The 15,010-nt window shown below is 36.7% G+C and overlaps 1 protein-coding gene across 1 annotated transcript; it reads left to right on the top strand.

The window, feature by feature from the left end:
• Window positions 1-1,289: 1,289 nt before the first annotated feature.
• slc28a1 (solute carrier family 28 member 1) lies at window positions 1,290-15,005 on the top strand. Its single transcript, XM_086298637.1, has 18 exons — window positions 1,290-1,341; window positions 1,617-1,696; window positions 1,770-1,852; window positions 2,642-2,733; window positions 4,587-4,776; window positions 4,873-5,014; window positions 5,224-5,337; window positions 9,251-9,325; window positions 9,411-9,491; window positions 9,590-9,670; window positions 9,786-9,911; window positions 10,866-10,996; window positions 11,100-11,268; window positions 11,818-12,015; window positions 12,107-12,188; window positions 12,289-12,387; window positions 12,481-12,586; window positions 12,729-15,005. Exons 1-18 carry the CDS (start codon window positions 1,338-1,340, stop codon window positions 12,847-12,849), a joined length of 1,974 nt encoding a protein of 657 aa, XP_086154763.1. The 5' UTR covers window positions 1,290-1,337; the 3' UTR covers window positions 12,850-15,005.
• Window positions 15,006-15,010: the final 5 nt, after the last annotated feature.

Below are 15,010 nucleotides of genomic sequence, written 5' to 3'. Positions count from 1 at the left end.
ATAAATAAATAAAGGCTTTATTTAGTGTAAACGTAATAGAAGTAACATGCTATTGATTGTATGCATTTAAGAGATGAAACAAACTTATTTTGCTGGTTTAAAAAAAAAAAAGATACTTAAATATAAATTGACAGACTTATCAAACTCAGTTTAATGCTGGATGAAGTAGAGGGCTTCTTATTGAATTAATGGTACATTATTCCCACTCCACTGCCAATCTGAGCTTGCTAGGGAAATTAACATAAAAACAACTCCTCGGGCTGCTGATTCAGTCTATTTAATGTTGCGTCACAAAATCTGTTACTGATCATTAATATCTGTTAATGGATTTCAGGGTGCCAAGCTTTCTAACTGAAGGCAAATGGGCTGCACTTTTAAATATTAATTATTCTTTATCACTTCCTCCAGACAGACTGAGTCCCCACTGAGTGTCACCAAGCATGCACTAACTCTATTTCAAAGGAATCATAATTTTTTATGTGTTAGACAAGATTATATTTAACCAGGTGAAAGCGGAACAAACAGCTGCCACTACACCCAATCGTGAATCATCACCATGAAAGTAAAGTACGGGTTGCGCTGCAATATACTTAATTGACCAGATAACAGCTGCAGCTGAATTCCAGGCTCTCTGATTCTGAAGTACTCAGTGTGCTTACTCTTCAAAATAATCATAAAAAAAAGGAAGAAAAAAGATTTAATACAAGTTAACTTGACACTGCTGACGCTGACTTACCAAAAAGTGTCTTATATATCAAAGCCTTTCAGGGATAAAATAGTTGCAGTCAAATGTAAAGTGTTCACTTTTTGAGAGTTATGCTATTTTTGAAGGGTTATCAGCCACATATTGAGCTTTATTTTTAAGGTAGGCTAATATAACTATAGACTTATTCTGTTTGTGATATAAGGGCTCCTTTCTGTTATTAATCATGTTGATTATTCAGAAGCTTGTGACAAATGTATTTTTAGATACCCAATTTTAGTTTTCTATGACTTATAGGTGCTAACAACCTCCCAAAGATAAAGTCATGCCTGACCTACTGTGTTTCTTAGGAAATGCCTCTTAAGAGTCAATTCAAGACTCATCTTCTGTCGTTCCAGCAACTTAGGAAATGCAAAACATGGTCAGCTTCACGTCTCAAAGTATTGCTTCATAAGGCACATTAAATCATTCCTCCTGAATGACACAAACGTCTCCGTTGTGTACTTCCTGAGAGATTGGAGAAGTACGCTACGTGTCTGTTAATTAATGATAAGATGTTTCATTGAGGGCAGAGTATTCCCTGCGGTGTATTTTACAGCACAGCATTTGACAGCTGGGTCTAGGAGGACGCACAATGAGTAAGCCATTAACTCTGCTTTTCCTTGTATTAAGCTGTTTGTTCTGCAGTTGTGAATTTGTATTTTTGTGGAACAATTTTCATATAGATTCGCATAAGATTTCAGGATTATGTGGACATATGTTAAGCTTTCTTTATCTCACAGAGCAAAAACCAAAAAAACCAAAAAAATCGAGATTTGATTTGTCACTTATTGTTCCTGCTCCTGCTTGTTCAAGTTGCAGCTGCTTTCCCACAGGCAGCTGGATAGAAGTGAATAATGATCCTGTTTTTCAGTGGACCAATACGATGTCCACCTCGAAAAGATAAGCCAGAACAATGGAAGTGGAGTGGACAACCATGCTTATGAAATAGAGGTATGTGTTATGTTGTCCTGTATTTTACTTTCAAATGAAACATGCTTTTAATAAATTACCTGTATTTTCCTAGGAGAATGACATTAATCACTACAGCAGCATAAAAAGTGAGACCAAAAAGCCTAAAAAAAGACTGGAACTGGGATCATACCTAAGGTGTGTCAGTTCAAGTTGTTTCTGTTTATAGAACTAGTCCTACAGTTTTATTGTGAGCGCTGTAATGTAAGTTTTTATAGCATGTGCCTTAGGCCTCTGTGCTGTATTTGTTTACTCGACAGTTTGTGTGTATACTTTACACACATACAAAACAAAATCTGTAATGGATAAGATTCTTTTAATCCAGTATATGGCTAAGATTTATCTAATGTTGTATAAAATAACCTGTGTGGACAAAAGTATTTGTGCCACACCGCTTAATCTTTGAATTCACGTGTTTTCAGTCTAATTGCCGCTGCTAAAGTTGTTGAAATAAACACCTGTTCGTGCATTCTGCCTTTAAAAACATCTGTTGAAGACAATTTTAAAGAGTTCACTGAATTTGACCATAGTACTGGAACACAAGGTCCATTTGTGAAATTTCCTCTGAAAGTATTTATTGCACTATTTATTGCATTGGTTTTTAGGAAACGTAGTTCAGCAACAAAGTGGCTAAAGAGTGGGGTAACCAAGAGCTCTAAAGATCACCAGCACCACTCAGTAACAGCACAGCTCCTCTGCCATTAATGTCAGCACAAGAACTGTGTGCAGGGAACTTCATGGCCTGGGTTTCCATAGGTCGAGCAGCTCGTGTAGGAGTAGCGTGTAGCTGACCTAGTACTTTTGTCAATATACTGTATACACAACTTGAAAATAATTTGAAATATGATTCTACTTACTCAAGAGAATTGCAGTGAACAATTGCTTTTGACTTTACTTCTGATTTTTGATTTTATTTCTCTACTTCAGCAAAGTTTCCGGACCAATCAATGCCACAGAGAATTACATCAAGGCTCATTCAAAACTCTTCAAATACATTGTCCTGGGTGTACTCGGAGCAGGTAATAATTTATGAAACATCAGTTTATTCAGCAGATATGCATCAGAATCCGAATCAGCGTTATTGACCAAGTATGTGTAGATGTGCAAAGAATGGGGCTTCATTTTTTTTTTTTTTGCTCTCACTCTATTTACCCAAATAAACAAACATACAATAGCAACCTGTACAGCACATTTATATTCATATATACAGTGGTGCAGAGTGCAAAGATGTTGGAATACATTATGGAATAAATAAAAGATTGATTACAACAACAACAACAACAATCTTTATTTATAGAGCACATTAAAAGCCAGGGGCATGCCAAAGTGCTTTACATAAAACAATAAAATGATTTACACTAAAACATCGGAGTCATATAAGTGTGGGATTATGTTCACAGGTAAAAACCACTAATAGGAATAATCTATAGCACACAGCTATAGCAAAGTAGAACTGTACCATCATACACAGTGATAGAGAACATAGACAACGCAACAATAAAATAATAAAATAATTAGCACTATAACGTCAGAGTCATATAAGTGTGAGATTATGTTCACAGGTAAAGACCACTAATAAGAATAAACTATAGCACACAGCTATAGCAGAGTAAAGCTGTACCATCAAACACAGTGATAGAAAACATTGACAGTGCAGGACAACGCAAAACAACCAGACACATTAATAGAATAACTCACAAGAAGCGAGGCGAGAATTTAACTAGTAGAAAAAGCAAGTTCAAACAAATATGTTTTAAGCCGTGATTTAAAAGATTGAATAGAATCAGACGCCCGGATGCCAATCGGGAGATTGTTCCACAGCTCAGGTGCAGCTAGAGCAAACGCTCGATCACCTCTAGACTTCAAGCGAGATCTGGGCTGAACCAACAATAACTGTGAGGAAGATCTTAAGGCCCTCGTAGGAAGATATGAATTTAAGAGTTCCTTAAGATAACTTGGCCCCGTGTTATTAGTAATTTTAAAAGTAAACAACAGAATTTTGAATTGAATACGAAATTTCACAGGCAACCAGTGCAGATCAGCAAGGACGGGAGTGATGTGAGTAAACTTCTTAGTTTTAGTTAGAATGCGTGCAGCGGCATTCTGGACTGTCTGTAATCTATGTAAAAGGGTAGAGTGGAGACCATAATAAAGTGAATTACAGTAATCTAGTCTTGACGTTACAAAGGCATGGATAAGCTTTTCCAAGTCATTGTGCGGGATGTAGTGTTTGGCCTTGGAAATAAGGCGAAGTTGGTAGAAACTAGATCTGACGACAGCAGATACTTGTTTATCAAGTTTAAATGAGCTGTCAAGTAGCACACCCAAATTCCTAACAGTGTCAGGGAAAGAACTAGTGAGAAAACCAAAAGCATCATGAAGTTTGGCATGAAGAGCGTCACTGCCAAAGATCATAATTTCAGTTTTCTTATCGTTAAGGATAAGAAAATTTGCCAGAAGCCATTGCTTGACCTCACACATGCACTCTCGAAAGTTACTCACGGACATAGCTAGATCATCATTCAGCTCAAAATAGATCTGGATGTCATCGGCATAATAGTGAAAGGCAATGTGGTATTTCTCAAAAATGACACTTAAAGGAAGCATATACAGTGAAGAACAGGGTAGGGCCTAACACAGATCCCTGGGGGACACCACAGCAAACAGGTACTACTGCTCTACATGCAATATGCGATATGCATGGGAAATGACAGTATTATGAATAGTATATAGGTATCTACAATGGTATATAGATATATACAGCAGGGTTCTGCATGGTATCCTTTACACAGGCAAAGTTTGTGACTTTTCTTTGAGTAAACTAATTTCAGTATAGACAGTGATCATGATGAATTGCTTTTCTCTTCTGTAGGTTATGTGGCGTACTTCATTGCGGCATGTGTCCTGGATTTCAAGAGGGCTACTGCCCTTGTAGTCCTGACCTGTTTGGCTGTTGCTGCTGTATCACTGGAACTTTTGAACAAGTACAAGGGGAAAAGCATCAGTCGCTTTTTCAAGCCCGCCGTCAGATGGTTTAAATCAAACTTGAAATGGATAAAATGGTGAGTGAATTTAAAGTTGGTGAAAGAACAGACTCTTTGTGAAGAAACTCCTTGTGACTATTAAGTCATGATGTGTGGCTTTAATGTGTTTTCCAGGGTTTTCATTTTGGTGGTTGTGGTCTTGCTTGTGGTGTGGCTCGCTTTAGACACAAGCAAGCGTCCTACCCAACTTATCTCATTTGGCGGAGTTTGCGTGTTCATCATGCTTATATTCCTCTTCTCAGCACACAGGACAATGGTTAGTTTTCCACTGAGTCACAGCCTTTACTGTGATGACATCTCTTTCGAAACATTTTTGGGCATCGTATCTCAGATTATCTCTGTCCTTGTGCCCCTATCATCTTACAATTTAGTTGAGTTGCTTGCATGGAATAATTCTGAATTATATGGAGACTGCTTTATGTATCTCATGGCCAAAGCATTTCTTTTTTTCACATTTTGTTTTAGGTATCATGGAGGCCTGTGTTTTGGGGTCTCGGGATACAGTTCTGCCTTGGCCTTTTTATTATACGAACGGAGCCTGGATTTATAGCTTTCGACTGGCTTGGAAAACAAGTGCAGGTATTATATGACGATGAGCATTTCATTGTCAATCAAATTATAATTTAGACACCACAACTATTCAGCATAACACTTCCAAGTAACATTAACACTCATTCAGTTCTTTTATCATTTATTTACCTTCCATTTAAATTGTAGATGTTCCTTTTATGACACAACAGTGTGGACTCATGTTCTTTTATTTACCACACATGCTTATCTTTAGACCTGCTTTATTACAGTATTCGCCTTTACTCTTTGGTCCTCCGAGGGTTGAGTGTGTACACGCACGTGGCCTGCTAATCTGGAAAAGTTAAAAGAGACCAATAAGACCAATAAAAATCACTTCAATAAAGCAATCTATTTAAAACTGGAAGAATCAGCTGCATCAGTCAGACAGTTGCAGAATATGATCAATTGGAACTGAAAACATTTAACTATATGGATCACAATACACACGACTTGGAATATGAAATAGATCCAGACAACAACTTTTTCTCATCTAACAATAACAATTGCTGCTACTATACAAATAAAGACTACAATCAGAGGATTAAAACTGAGAATAAATGATCAATTATCCACTTTAACTGTAGAAGTCTCTATGCTAATTTTAGTCATATCAAAGAATATCTTAACCAGTTTTCACATCCATTTAGTGTCATTGCCTTATCAGAAACTTGGATCAATATGGAAAAAGGAACAGACTTTGAACTGGAGGGTTATGAATTCACATTTATAACTAGGCGAAACAAAGGAGGAGGAGGAGTGGCCTTGTATGTGGACAAATCCTTGAAATTTAATGTGGTGGAAAAGATGACGATGGTGATTGATAATGTACTAGAATGTATTACAGTTGAAATTTGTAAAGAAAAAAGTAAAAATGTAATCATTAGCTGTATATACAGAGCTCCAGGTAGTAGTATTGAGACATTTAAAGACTGGATAGAAGAAACATTTATTGAAATAGCTCGCAAAAAAGTTTTCATTTGTGGAGACTTCAATATTGATTTGCTAAACCCAAATAAACATAAAACCACTGAGGAATTTATAAACACAATGCACTGTATGAATCTATTCCCTAAAATTACTAGACCTACCAGGATTACATCACATTGTGCAACTCTCATAGACAACATTTTTGCAAATGACATTGAAAATAAGACTGTAAGTGGACTCCTGATTAACGACATAAGTGACCATCTTCCAATTTTTACAATCTATGATAGGAATTACAAGATCAATAAAATGGACAGTAAAAAAGAGTACAGACGAGTAAGAACAGAAGAAAGAATGAATGCATTTAAAAAAGATTTATTGAAGGAAAACTGGGGTGAAGTATATCAGGAACAGGACGTTAATAGTGCTTATAATAAATTCCTTAGAATATTTACATTACTGTACAATACCAACTGTCCAATAAAGCAATATAGTAGGAAACAGAAATATATGGACTGTCCATGGATAACAAAAGGTCTGCAAAATGCATGTATAAAGAAAAATGCTCTATACAGAGAGTTCTTAAGAACGAGAACTAAAGATGCTGAAATCAGATACAAAAGATATAAAAATAGGTTAACTAATATACTTAGATTTAGTAAAAAGGAATACTATAAGAAGCAATTAGATATAAATAGAAATAATAATAAAAGATTATGGGAAATCCTGAACAGTGTTATAAAATGTGGGACTGGACAAAAGAACTATCCCAAGTATTTCATTTGTAATGACCATGAAGAATACAATATGGATGTTGTGGCAAATAGTCTCAATGAATTCTTTGTAACTGCTGGACCAAATTTAGCAAGAACAATCACTGATCCTGGGAAAGCACAGGAAAAACCCGATACACTGATTGACAGAAATCCATATTCTATGTTTCTCACAGCCGTTGATGAAAATGAAGTTCTTGAAATTGTCAAAAAATGTAAAAATCACAAATCTTTGGATTGTAATGATATTGATATGATAGTGGTTAAAAGAGTCATTGAGGCTATTATAAAACCATTTACATACATCTGTAATTTATCATTTCAAACTGGTCGATTTCCAGACAGAATGAAAATAGCAAAAGTTATACCTCTATACAAATCTGGAAACAAACACCATTTCACAAACTACAGGCCTGTCTCTTTACTACCTCAATTCTCAAAAGTTCTTGAAAAACTGTTTAAAAACAGACTGGAAAAATTTATAGATAAACATAAACTACTCACTGAGAGTCAGTACGGATTCAGATCAAGCAGATCAACATCATCGGCACTATTAGATTCAATAGAATACATCACAAATTCCATAGACAAAAAGCAATATGTGGCTGGGTTATTCATAGACTTGACAAAGGCATTTGACACTATAGATCATGATATATTAATAAGAAAACTGGAACGTTATGGTGTCAGAGGGGTAGTTTTAGATTGGGTCCGGAGTTATTTAAGTGACAGAAAGCAGTTTGTGAAAATAAATGGTGGTTGCTCCTTATGTATGGACATTGCTTGTGGTGTACCCCAAGGGTCAGTTTTGGGTCCAAAATTCTTCAACTTGTACATTAACGACATCTGTAAAGTGTCCAAAGTATTAAAAATGGTTCTCTTTGCTGACGATACAAACATTTTTTGCTCTGGTGATGATCTGCAGAATTTATTGGAGGATATGACTAATGAAATAAGTAAAGTGAAGTTCTGGCTTGATAAAAACAAATTATCATTAAATTTGAATAAATCTAAACTTATGTTATTTGGAAATAGTAGTTTAAATACAAATGCAAAGATTCAAATAAATGGTGTTGATATTGAAAGAGTCAGTGAAAATAAATTTCTGGGGGTAATAATAGATGAAAAACTTAACTGGAGAGCTCATGTAAGATATATTCATTCCAAAGTATCACGAAGCATTGCAGTACTAAACAAGGCAAAACAGGTATTCGACAGAACATCACTTCATATTCTCTACTGTTCACTGGTTTCACCATACTTAAGCTATTGTGCAGAGGTCTGGGGCAATAACTATAAAACCACATTACATTCACTTTTTACTCTTCAAAAGAAAGCAATTCGAATCATCCACAATGCAGGTTATAGGGAACATACAAACTCACTATTTTTGCAGTCTGAAATATTGAAAATTGACGATATAGTGAAATTCCAAACAGCACAAATTCTATTCAAAGCAAAAAATAAAGAACTGCCAGGTAATATTCAGAGTATGTTTTTTTTGAAAGAAGGAAGTTATAATTTAAGGGGGTTTTGTAACTTCAAAACAATGAAGGTACGTACTACAAGAAAAGGCTTTTGTGTTTCTGTTCAAGGAGTGAAACTATGGAACAAACTGAATATGGAATTAAAGCAATGTCCAAACATAAAACTGTTCAAAAAGAGTTATAAAAATATGATCTTCTCGATCTATAAAGAAAAGGAAAATATTTAAATTAAGTGAATGTCTCTATTTAAAAACAAACAAACAAAAAATTCATGATGTGATATTATAGTATATAGTATATCAGAAATCTGTTCACTATTTTTATTACAAATTATATCAGTAAGGAAGCTGACTAAATATTCACTGATAATTTATGGGACAGGGGTGGGATTAAATAAGTGTATACTTCTTCCCACTCCCTTTCAACATGTAAATTAATCAGAATGTTTTTTTGTATGTAATTTGTATAGTATATTTTTTTTCTCTCATTTCTTTTCTAAATGTACTTGTATATTGTTCACATGTTGAAATAAATTACCAATCAATCAATCAATCAATCAATCAATTAATATACAGTGTGTTTGACAGCTTATAATCTCTACTAATTGGCGACTTTATTTACCTTAATAAAATGTATTGGTATGTGCATCAGAAATGGCATGAATTCATTTACTAAGCAAATGAATAATATATGAAATCTTATCCTGAGTTTCCATTTTTACAATTGTAATTTCAGATATTTCTCGACTACACCAAAGAAGGTTCATCGTTCGTTTTTGGCGATCTGATTGGAAACATTTTTGCCTTTCAAGTAAGTAAATGAATGGACCCTCAACCATGATTATGAATTATTTAACTTGAGCATTGCTAACCTGAGTTTTATGATTTTCCCTCAGGCTTTGCCCATTGTTATTTTCTTTAGCAGCGTGATGTCGGTCCTTTACTACTTGGGGATTATGCAGTGGCTCATTTTGAAGGTAAAATACACTGCTTGCAGCATCTTCAATGCTTCTGTGCTCCTATTGCTCATGTAGTAATAATCTGCTACTAAGGGCCACGATTTTTGTCCATGCAGATCTCGTGGGTTATGCAGATAACAATGGGAACGTCTTCCACAGAGACCTTGAGTGTGGCAGGCAATATATTTGTTGGGCAGGTACTTCTTGCTTCAACATTTTATTCAACACTATTTTACGAACATCATTGTTTGAACTTTTGTGCATGTACCTGTGAATAAGTGCAGAAAAAATTAAATGTTTTTTGTACATTAGACAGAAGCACCGCTGCTGATCCGCCCCTATTTGAAGGATATGACCAAATCAGAGATCCATGCTGTTATGACTGGTGGATTTGCCACAATTGCGGGCAGTGTTATGGGGGCATTCATCTCATTTGGGGTGAGATAAAACTTTTAAGATAAACCTATTTTCATACTAGCATAATGTATCTTATCCCATACAGAAGCATACAATAAAAACGTAACATGCACAAAAAAAGACAAAGATTCAACTGTAAGTTAAAGAAAACCCAAAGCAATTTAAGCTCTGAGTGCAAAACAACATCTTAAAAAAGTTGCAGTGAGGGGCATAGCCAGTACTGATTTCTGGCTCAAGGACCTTTGTTGTTTTATTTAAACTCCTGAGAGGGAACAAGCACAGCACTGTTTCTCAGTTACTGTAGGAACACAAACTGTGATAAGGCACCTGATTACTCTGGACTGAGGCTATGAAGTTAGTTGCAAACAATTTTATATAAAGAAACATTAAAAACCCTCATGGCAGTATTAAAAAGAAAAAGGAAAAAAATGGGCCCCAAAACTGAACACATACTTAGAAATACACCTGAATACCTAATGCAGATTTAACTCATTCCACTTTGGTCTTAGAGCTGAGAGAAAAACAGCCTTTGAGGTTTCTGAGAGTACAGAGTAATTTAAAGTTTTCAGTAGTTCTGCTGACAAGCATCATGACCCAGATTTATATAGGAAAAGATGGTAGCTGGTAGAGACATAGGTGTGGCTCCTTATCTTATCTAACGTGAGGTTTCTATCTGGGTAAAAAGCTGAATGAGCATTACAAAAGGATAATGAGGACTAATATCAGTGATTGTGTTTACCCAGGTTTTTCTTATAGCAACAGCTTTATTGCTGTCAGCAATTTGTGATATAAGAAAAAGGGAACCTTAAAAACAATTTACATGACTTGATATGTGGTATGTGTCTGTCTCGTTGATGGGTGGTTTTAATAAGTCACAACATATTCAAAGCATGCAAATGTATATTACCGATAGCGTTGCTAATCACTGCTGTAATTACCCTAATCAGTTACATGTTATTTAATTGTGTTTCACAGATTGATGCATCTTCCTTGATATCAGCCTCTGTGATGGCTGCTCCGTGTGCTCTGGCAATCTCTAAGCTTTCTTACCCAGAAACAGAGGAGAGTCGCTTTAAATCAAAGCAGAACATCAAAGTGGCTTCTGGGTGTGTACACAATTGAATTTCTTCTCATGATGTTGTCTTTTCTTTTTTGTGTGTGTTCGGTTCAGAATATCTTGTCTACATTTATTTATTTTTAACATTTCAGTGATGAGCAGAACATTTTGGAAGCAGTCAGCAGTGGAGCATCTGCATCAATAGGGCTTGTTGCTAACATTGCAGCAAATCTTATAGCCTTTCTTGCTATCCTCGGATTCATAAATTCAGCTTTGAAATGGCTTGGAGGAATGGTGGGATATCCTGATGTCACATTTCAGGTATGTTTTAGCAACAGAAAGTTAATGTGGTATCTTGATCATTTTGTAAACTCCTTAGATTTTAGAATTATATTTTTATATTATAACATTACAATGAAAATTAAGCTAAGTAAAGTTCTCTAATAATAAATACTTGTGTTTGATCATTTAAATAATTATATCATAACTGTATGACGTGTAGTATTTTAATATACTTTGACTTGTATTATGACAGTGTAAAATAAATACCCAACTACGTATTCTGACAAATGTATTTAGATAAGTTAAGAATTTACAGCATAAACTTCCTATAATAGTGATTAATGTTTCTGACCCCACCCAACAAAGATAAACCATCTCTGGCTTGTGTTTGCTGGGTGGGGTGAATATGAGAAAGAAACCATAAAGTTAAAGTTGTCTGCTTATTTCCGTGTGTTTTATCTTAGGGAAACATTAGTCCGTTATGCACACAAACTTTGCTTGACATTCTGATTTACTGTGCTTTCCTTTTTCTGAGAATTTAAGATATCAGTCTAACAAATTTCAAATAACCTTATCTGGTCTTTGTAGTTAATTTGCTCTTACGTGTTTATGCCTGTGGCCTTTATGATGGGAGTGACATACGACGAGAGTTTCGTTGTGGCTAAGCTAATTGGGACAAAGCTCTTCCTCAATGAGTTTGTGGCGTATGAGGAATTATCTAAATTGAAGCAAAACAGGCTCGACGGACTTGCTGAGGTTATTGGAGATGAAAGGCAGTGGATATCTGTGAGTATATGTTTTTAGTTCTGAATATATTTTAAATTTTGTCAGTATGAATGTGAGCTGGAAATCTTTTTTTTTTTTTTTCTTGTTTCAGGTCCGATCAGAAATCATCACCACTTATGCTCTTTGTGGGTTTGCCAATTTCAGCTCACTGGGCATTGTGATTGGAGGTCTTTGTGAGTATTAAATCATATTATTGTCACATTTTTGCCTTGATCCAGAATGTGTTCTCTCAGTAATGGATTCTCTAACACTGTGTGTTTTCTTTTCTCCAAGCATCTATATGCCCATTAAGAAGAAATGACATCTCATCTCTGGTGTTTAGAGCCATGATCACCGGGACATGTGTATCTCTCATCAATGCTTGCATTGCAGGTAAAGTTCTGTTAGTTTGTTTTGTTTCCAGTGTATCTCCACAGCATCTTTCTGTGCAGTTTTTACAGAGCAGCTCTCACTCTGATTTTTCAGGCATCCTCTTTGTTCCTCCATTGGACTGTGTGGAGGTTTTTAACGGATCACCCTTCAATGCCACACTTTCAGACGTTGCAGAATGCTGTCAAGAGCTCTTTCAAAGGTATGCATTTACATTTTCATTAAAAAGAAGCTTGCGGGTGGCTAAACTAATTGGAAGAAATCAGATATGCACTCAGGCTATTAAGTATGACTTTGTGATATCTCGTTATTTTTATTTACATGTAAAATTAATTATTTTGCAGCACCATAAACAACGGGACCGTCTCATTTGAAGGATTCTGGGGCAATGTAGCAAACGCCACCATATTTCTCTCCAAATGTTGTCAGTGTTGTGGCTTTCCCGATGTGGATGTTTGTATTTAAAGAACAACCCGTAGCAGTCGTATGCAAACCACATGCAAAACATTTCTACAAGTATTTTCAACCTCTGTTCAGCTTTCCTGTGAGGTTTGTAAGTACAATTTGCTTGACTCACCAGTCTCTAATTGGACAAAGTTGTTGTGAATCACCACAGAAATTGGCAATGGGCCACCTGATCCACTTTGATGAGTTTAACACTGTCAAAAGTCATATTAAAGTACCAAAACAATAAAATATTAACTGAGTGGATTGACATAAAATGCCTTTCTAAAAAACTGTCTTTTTTAAACAGATATGAGCTGTTACCAGAAGTCACAGCCATTAGTACATCAAAAGCGAAAAGATTACAGTATATTATTAACTATGCTGTGCCACTTTAAAAAAAAAAACAGCGAAGCAAACAACCTCTTAGTAAACTGTCACATAGCAGTGGTGATTCATGTGCTGGTAAACAAGTTCCTCTTAATGTATTATTTTATTTGTTAAAATTCATGCATTATGATCAGTGTTTTCTTCAATGTGAAAATCAGTCACAAGTCAAGTGCCAGTTTTTTTTCCCCACTGTAGCTCATTTGCATACTAGTTTGTGTATTTGTGTCACATTTATTGTAAAAATGTAAAGCCTGCAGTACATGCATAACATTTTTGAGCTGATTTTATCTTTTATGTATTATATTGTAAATCGGTCTTATAAAAGCCAAACTGGGATTTTGATTAATTTTGTACATATATAGGAGAGAACATGTACATATATATATATATATATATATATAGAGCACAAGAACAAGCTCTGAGCACAAGATCCATAGAGGCTGGGGTCTATCACACCAGGCAAGACCCCAGGTGCAGGCTGTGTAAAGATGCCCCAGAGACAATCCAGCACATAACAGCAGGGTGCAAGATGCTAGCAGGCAAGGCATACATGGAACGCCATAACCAAGTGGCCGGCATAGTGTACAGGAACATCTGTGCCGAGTATAACCTGGAAGTCCCGAGGTCAAAATGGGAGATGCCCCCAAGGGTGGTGAAGAATGACCGAGCTAAGATCCTGTGGGACTTCCAGATACAGACGGACAAAATGGTGGTGGCTAACCAACCGGACATAGTGGTGGTAGACAAACAGAAGAAGACGGCCGTAGTGATCGATGTAGCGGTTCCGAATGACAGCAATATCAGGAAGAAGGAACACGAGAAGCTGGAGAAATACCAAGGGCTCAGAGAAGAGCTCGAGAGGATGTGGAGGGTGAAGGTAACGGTGGTCCCCGTGGTAATTGGAGCACTAGGTGCGGTGACTCCCAAGCTAGGCGAGTGGCTCCAGCAGATCCCGGGAACAACATCGGAGATCTCTGTCCAGAAGAGCGCAGTCCTGGGAACAGCTAAGATACTGCACAGGACCCTCAAGCTCCCAGGCCTCTGGTAGAGGACCCGAGCTTGAAGGATAAACCGCCCGCAGGGGCGTGCTGGGTGTGTTATATATATATATATATATATCGAAGAATCCATAGGTCCCTCATCCTATTCATGTAGCCCCTTCCGCCGGGGTTACTTGCGTAGTAGCATTCCAACAACGCCCTGTTTTCGTCCCTTGCCCACCGATGCCTTCTTGTTCCAGTAGCCCACTTTTCGTCAGGGTGCCCTGGTTCCTCAACACCTGACGCGGACCTTGTTGATCCGGCTCAGTGAATACCTCAGGCAGCAGAAACCCAAGAAAGAGGAGGGAGACGAGGAACCATCATGGAAGGACAGGCCCCTGCACGGTATGTACCACCGGCAGATAGAGGAGGTGGCTGATATCCAGAAATCCTACCAGTGGCTGGACAAAGCTGGACTGAAAGACAGCACAGAGGCACTAATCATGGCAGCACAAGAACAAGCTCTGAGCACAAGATCCATAGAGGCTGGGGTCTATCACACCAGGCAAGACCCCAGGTGCAGGCTGTGTAAAGATGCCCCAGAGACAATCCAGCACATAACAGCAGGGTGCAAGATGCTAGCAGGCAAGGCATCTGGTAGAGGACCCGAGCTTGAAGGATAAACCGCCCGCAGGGGCGTGCTGGGTGTTTTATATATATATATATATATATATATATACCAAATTTACATTAATTATATATAAAACTATGTTAACTACTATAAAACATATGGAAATAAAACTCATGACTGG

Source organism: Aulonocara sp. 'chitande type north' Nkhata Bay, linkage group LG7, assembly GCF_057382095.1.
Source record: "Aulonocara sp. 'chitande type north' Nkhata Bay isolate Kocher_YH1m ecotype deep benthic linkage group LG7, A_spYH_male_GT1.1, whole genome shotgun sequence".
Lineage (NCBI taxonomy): Eukaryota > Metazoa > Chordata > Actinopteri > Cichliformes > Cichlidae > Aulonocara > Aulonocara sp. 'chitande type north' Nkhata Bay.
The sequence above is the reverse complement of the archived record's forward strand: the minus strand, read 5'-3'. Positions and strand labels throughout refer to the sequence as shown.

What these genes read in the sequence shown, in the direction of transcription:
- slc28a1 (XM_086298637.1), top strand. An exon ending in ATGAAAGGCAGTGGATATCT is followed by an intron (nt 12,016 to 12,106) that starts GTGAGTATATGT and finishes TTCTTGTTTCAG; the next exon opens with GTCCGATCAGAAATCATCAC. An exon ending in CATCAATGCTTGCATTGCAG is followed by an intron (nt 12,388 to 12,480) that starts GTAAAGTTCTGT and finishes CTGATTTTTCAG; the next exon opens with GCATCCTCTTTGTTCCTCCA.